Consider the following 6,453-nt stretch of genomic DNA (forward strand, 5'->3'; position numbering starts at 1 on the left):
TCCCAAGTTGTTCCTTGGGGTCATATTAGCCTATAACAATTGAGATATCCTCTCCTAAATTATGTGCATACATATCTTAGCCAGGTCCTCTACTAATTATAGTAATACTGTACAATTTGTCCACATTAGAATAAGACCAAAACCAATCCATTTTATATATGCACCTAATCCACACTATTTACTTATCATACAATCATACATTCAAGTATCAATCCATCCTCCGCATACACATTGCTCATATTAGAAAGTGTGTCAAAGTAAGGCATTCTCTTGCTTGACGATTAAATACTTGGACACAGGCAATAACAACCATGCACTTCAAAACCAATGAATAAACCAAAAACCATGAGCACACTATTAAACACACAAATATACCAGTCTTTTGACAAACCAATTATCCTTTTCATAATTATTTTATGGACCTAATGTTTTATGGATTTAATATTGGAATTGTTTCCAAAACATTTTCCTAATTGGTCACCCATAAGACATTTCTATAACAGGAAAATCTAGAGAAATAACTTGATAATTTGATAAAAACTGACTACATCATGCATAATTTGACATACCTTAGGCAAGTTGTTTACACACGATGTTATTTATAACAACAAACTAAATGCAAGACTATTAAGACTAGTTAATTAATTTCTTAGTTACGACCTACTATACCAAATGCGGCTCAAGCAGCAGTAGCAGCATATAACCACTTCTACTGCATAGAAGTGGCAAGTGATTATGAAATTTACTTATTCATACGTTCGGCTGTTTTCTCTATAGTTTTGTTACAAATAGAAATACTAGAAATATATCTCGAAACCATTTCTAGTTATAACTCTGATATTGCAATAATTTTTCCCGGAGACAGCTTGATATTTTGATATCTTGCACAAAGCAACACATGGAATTAAATATTAAATTATAACCAAACGCATCATCAATCATCTTAAAAATTTATAGGATATCCAAGATCATTATTCAGCTAATAGTGTCAACACATATACAGCATTATTCCTAAGCCTACGCAGAGTCCACTCACTAGCAATCTATCACTTGATGCCAAACCAAGCATCAGGATAGGCAAATTCACTATACTATGATGGGTAAGAAAGAACTAATATTCTAGATTACCAGGCTTCCATAATCAGTACTCTCTTGCATGGGAGCAATCCATGTCTATATAATGTCAGCACATACCCAACATAGCACCACAGCATATGCAATGTCTGCACATATCAAGACTTTTTAACTCGATCTTGAGTGCATTCTCAATCGTTCACATTCAGTGCGAGACATGCAGAGTAACTGCAGCCCCTGCAAAACTTATCATCGAGTCAGTTGCAAGATATCGTGCAGCGTCTCTGCTACGCGCAGCGACAGAAAGCACTGGAAACGTATCCCCGCTATAACCGTCAACAGTTTGCCACAGCACTCCACAACTTGAGAATTGTTTCTACCCTCAACTAGCCCAGCCTTCATCAGCAGCAACAGTACCCGGCTGTATTTATATAGAGGCAGCAGTCGTGGGTTGCCTCCCCCATGCATGCTGGGCAGGAACGAAGACGCAGGCAACCGGGAGAGCTCCTGCAGTTTTCCCAGGACTAGACAAATATCTTCTGTGGAAACCTGTCTTAGACAAGTCTTCGCAACATGAATGGATGCATCACTGTGAGAGGAACACAATGTCGACGCTCTTGCTGGACTAGTTGATACCGAGTCTCCTTCAGGAGAAGCAAACGATATGCTGGTGTGAACAGCGTCTGTTGGATAGGACTCGGTGGAACTAGATGTGCTGTGGTCAGACATGATTGAAGATGCTGGCAACGTGATGACAGTCTCCAGCTTGTTGAGAATGAGGTCGATAAATGTAAAATGCTCCATGTACATGTTTACATCGCTACTCTCGAATACACGGTCCTCGTCATCCTAAAGGAAGAAACAATTAAGGTACATACACAATAATTATATATGATCATGTCACCCACAAACACAAAATATCTAAGAGAATAACTGAATTACATTACAAATGCCAACGTGGGCACTAGAAATGGTATCAAATATGAATATAAAAACCCACCAAAATATTTTATTTAAACGAGCTTAGATGATATACTTCTCACAAATATATCTTCAAATTACTTATGTACCTGCTGTTGTTCTGGTTCCGCATTGAGCCACTGCAGGAGTGTGTGTATGCAACCTGGTAGGTCTCTGTCCGACCAGTGTAATATCATGACATCGAGTAGCATGTCTAGTGCCTTCTGTGGCTGCACTCTCTGTGACAACTCTGCAAAAATACATACTAATGCTATACACATTTAGGCAAGCCTGCAAATCTGCTACAACACTGCTGTCTGTTTCATAGTTGTGCTATAGATTTTCTAGAAAGTTACACTTATTCTATATATATATATGATGCTATATAATACAGCAGTAGTAATGTAGTTGCTAGTAGTGGCGCCACCGTTGTTGTAAGCAACACTGCAGCTGTTAGTTTTAAAAAAAAACATTTAAAAAATGTTTTTAATGGATATTAAACAATAAAATTTTTTATGTAGCATAATTTAAACCCATTTTAATTGCTTATCAACTTATCGATTACATAATCGATTATATATTCAAGGACCCTAGAGTCATGTATCCATTTAAAGAAAAAATTGACTTTAAATGGAACTAACACAATTAATTAATCCAATTATACAAAAAAAAAGATAACTCTGAGCTGTCATTACCATGGTTAGCAGAAGACAAAGCTGGTAGGTGGTAGATGAGATCCGCAGCTGTGCTCTTTACAGAAACGTCATCGTCTTGCAGAAGGATTGCAGCACAGTGCCATAACTTAAATGACAGTGACCCTACACACAACATTACCAGAACGTTAGCAATGATATAAATCAACAAACTTAACAGCATGCTAGTAAAAGCACAATAACCATGTCTCAATATGAATTATTATATGTGTTTTGGGTTCAACAGAATTGATAATGACGAAAATGAGCCGTCTGTGAATGGGATAGCCTCAGTATACGTAATATTTCCCACAACATAATTTATGTATAAAAGCTATATAACATTACAGCAAAACCTCACATGTGGTTTTAATCATGTATGTAACCAACCATAGATATGACATTATTCAAGCAAATCTAACAATGTGCAATGGCGTGCTATAAAAATATTATATTATAAGCATAAATTTGCAAACCTAATACATGGTGTGGGTCCAACAATAGCAACACCGTCCAGTTGACCAGCAGTCTGGCGACTTGCATGCGGCAGGTGATACTCTGCTCTGGGTGTGAGCAGTCACACACCCAATCCACCCACTCCTGTAACAGCTCACACTTAGGTGGCTGTGGCAAAAAAAAAATTCTATTAGGAATGTGCTGTCAATCCATGCGACTACCTTAGCACACATTTCTTGGAAACAAAGTACAACATCAACACCTCATGCATTGTGACTCTCCTTATAAAATTCGTTGTCTCTTCCCAAACATGTAGTCTAACCCTATAGGAACCATAAAGATATATATGATGTACTGATATATATGATGTCTACAAAATAAATAACATAATGTAAGCTAACAACCCTGACTCAACCTAAGAGGAGACATCATGGGCCACATTAGTTAAATCCTTCCCGCGCCTATACCCCCCTGGTACAAATCCTGTACACGCCCCTGCCGAGCAAATTGCCAACATTGAAAAACGAACACCTCCCAATATAAAGCTGGCTACGGGCCTGTAAAGGCTATACAAAAACAATTACACGGCATCTATACAATGACACACACGATCCTAGACAGATTTGGTTGTTGTTATGGAAGATGCCAGGCTCATTGCCAGGCACATTGCATCACGAGATCCATGCACTAAATTACTACGCATTACACTGACACTCGGGAATAAATTCAAATAAACGACCACGCTGCACGCACTATCAATGAATTATTACATATCCTCTAATTATTATACAGTCTCTAGTATTTAACACCGCTAAACGCATATTTCGTTTTTGATAACTGTTAATTACATTCAATACATTAAAATGTGAAAAACGGTGAAATCAACAGGAAAATTAAGACTCACCAGACTGACTGTCATTCATCATTTCAATGGTATCCATTGGAAATTGAAGAGTATGGTCAACGCTCACGTATCGCTGATCCGATTCGCATTACCTAAAACGGGAATCAGCACATAGATTGAAGAAGTAGCACTGTTGAATGATATCAGAAATAACACATTACACTGAAGAATAAAAGCAACTGTAAGCACACCTCAGTCTGGGTAAAGACTCTACCGGTGTACTTTGATCTACACTCACAATTTAATCAGGCATGATATCATCACAGGGCAAAACACCAGTTCTTTGCTATTTGAACAGCGTTCCAGTATTGCAATACCATTGGTTACCTAAACATTAAATGTGGGGATACAGTACCTCGTAGCACACCTATGTATGTGTCATCCAATGTTTGTGAAGTCTTTACGTTTACGTGTAGCTGAACATTAAATGAGCAATTGGGAACATATCATGTGCAGTGGGGTTTTATCCTATAAAGTGAAAGTGACTTGTTTTATCATTGCCAAGAAAGGTCGAGATTCATAATTAAAAAAAAAATTCTGGTTTACTTGCTTCGACTGACAAGTCACAGGTGAGATAACAGTCTAAATTGGGTGGCGCAAACCTGGAACCTGCTTCACAGGAAGGTTATTGTGTATAAGGAAAACATCACTCAAGTTTAATTGTTATCTAGAGACAGAACGCTGCCACTTTGGCATGCACCACTTTACCACCCCCACTAGCGTAACAAGCATCATTTTGTGAAAGTCATTAGTTACTCGACCTAAAAGAAATTATACAAATATCCGGGGGGAAGGGGCACTCCCATTGTTAAAGGTACTGGGGACGTGCCGCTGGACAGGGTATATTTTCCGAACATCATTATTGGCACAGGGTATATTTTCCGAACATCATTATTGACACAGGGTTATCTAGATACACACCCATCAAGCTGATATTGGACCAACATTGGCAAAACAATATTGGGCCAATATCGCCAGGCCAATATTGGACCAATATAGGCAGATATTGGTCCAATATCGGTCAAATATTGGCAAAACAATATTGGGCCAATATCACCAGGCCGATATTGGACCAATATCACCAGGCCGATATTGGACCAATATCTGCCTATATTGACAGGACAGGACATAACCAAAATGTGCAATATTGCAACAGGGTATACTTTTTAGTGCAGTATATTGAGACAGGGTGTATTTTAGGGCGCAAAGCGATTTGCAACAGGGTCAGGTTTTCAAGGTCCCCGAGGCACCCCAACCCAGTTCCGAAGCGAGTGCCCCCCCGGCCCGCCGGACAAATATTTGGTAGTAGACCATAGTATATCTAGGTTCAGCGTAGCACCTATAATACTGGGGCAACAATATAACAATAAGAGCAACAAAACATAGTCGAGGCAACATACTTAATTTAAATTGCACGAATCTGACATCAATAAAAATCTACTCACCGAAAATGTTAGAGCAATAGCTTACACTTATGGGTGTCACTTTCCTCAATCATGTATGCTATTCAATGAGCAGCTTCAGAGGTCCTGATAACAGTTTGAAATTATATGCATTAAACTTGAAGTGTAAAATAGTACATTTTACATGATTACATGCAGTGCATACATGGTGCTTCACACACATGCGCGCACGCACGCACGCACGCACGCGCACGCACGCACGCACGCACGCACGCACGCACGCACGCACACACACACATACATATATATTGAGCACAATGTCTATATTCAGAATTTCACGTACTGCGACACTAACATGCCCTTACAACACCATTTAACATCGAACAGTACAGCTTTGGGATAATACACTATCAGACGAATACAACACTACACTACTAAACTAGAACGGCTTCCAAAAATTAACCAACACAGACTCATGTCAAAAAGATTGATAAAATCATACAGTAATAATTAATAAATACTTACAATTATCTTCACCCACTAATGTGTCTGTAACACTGTTTATCAACGAAAACTCTTGCATGAAGTTATTGTGGTAACAGTTGCGATATTGTCAACAACATAGGACTATGGTGGTGGTTGCACGAAACCATAACTGGCTTCTAGTTAGACTTCTTAAGTTCTTAACAAATAAGACAAGAACGCGATAGAATAATTTCAACAACATATATTAATTATTACTGACTAAGTGATTTCAATAAAACGCTATTCAAACTGAATAGCATATTTAGTCCAGGACCTGGCTAAGATATGTATGCACATAATTTAGGAGAGGATATCTCAATTGTTATAGGCTAATATGACCCCAAGGAACAACTTGGGATGTGTGCCAAAATCTCTATCCGGGGCGAACAGCCCGAAAATGACCACGCCTTTTTTAAAATGACTACGCCTTTTTTCATCG

At 38.5% G+C, this 6,453-nt stretch overlaps 1 protein-coding gene across 1 annotated transcript in view; it reads right to left on the bottom strand.

The window, feature by feature from the left end:
• Positions 1–114: 114 nt before the first annotated feature.
• Positions 115–6,453, bottom strand: part of LOC106811954 (thyroid adenoma-associated protein homolog) — a 21,587-nt gene continuing 15,248 nt past the window's right edge. Inside the window, exons 22-25 of the mRNA XM_014815698.1 lie at positions 3,203–3,350; positions 2,730–2,852; positions 2,145–2,284; positions 115–1,923 (exon numbers count right to left, since the gene is read on the bottom strand). Coding sequence (XP_014671184.1) covers positions 1,324–1,923; positions 2,145–2,284; positions 2,730–2,852; positions 3,203–3,350 — 1,011 coding nt within the window. The 3' untranslated portion in view covers positions 115–1,323. The remainder of the gene's footprint in view (positions 1,924–2,144; positions 2,285–2,729; positions 2,853–3,202; positions 3,351–6,453) is intronic.

Source organism: Priapulus caudatus, unplaced genomic scaffold (assembly GCF_000485595.1).
Source record: "Priapulus caudatus unplaced genomic scaffold, Priapulus_caudatus-5.0.1 Scaffold594, whole genome shotgun sequence".
NCBI lineage: Eukaryota > Metazoa > Priapulida > Priapulimorpha > Priapulimorphida > Priapulidae > Priapulus > Priapulus caudatus.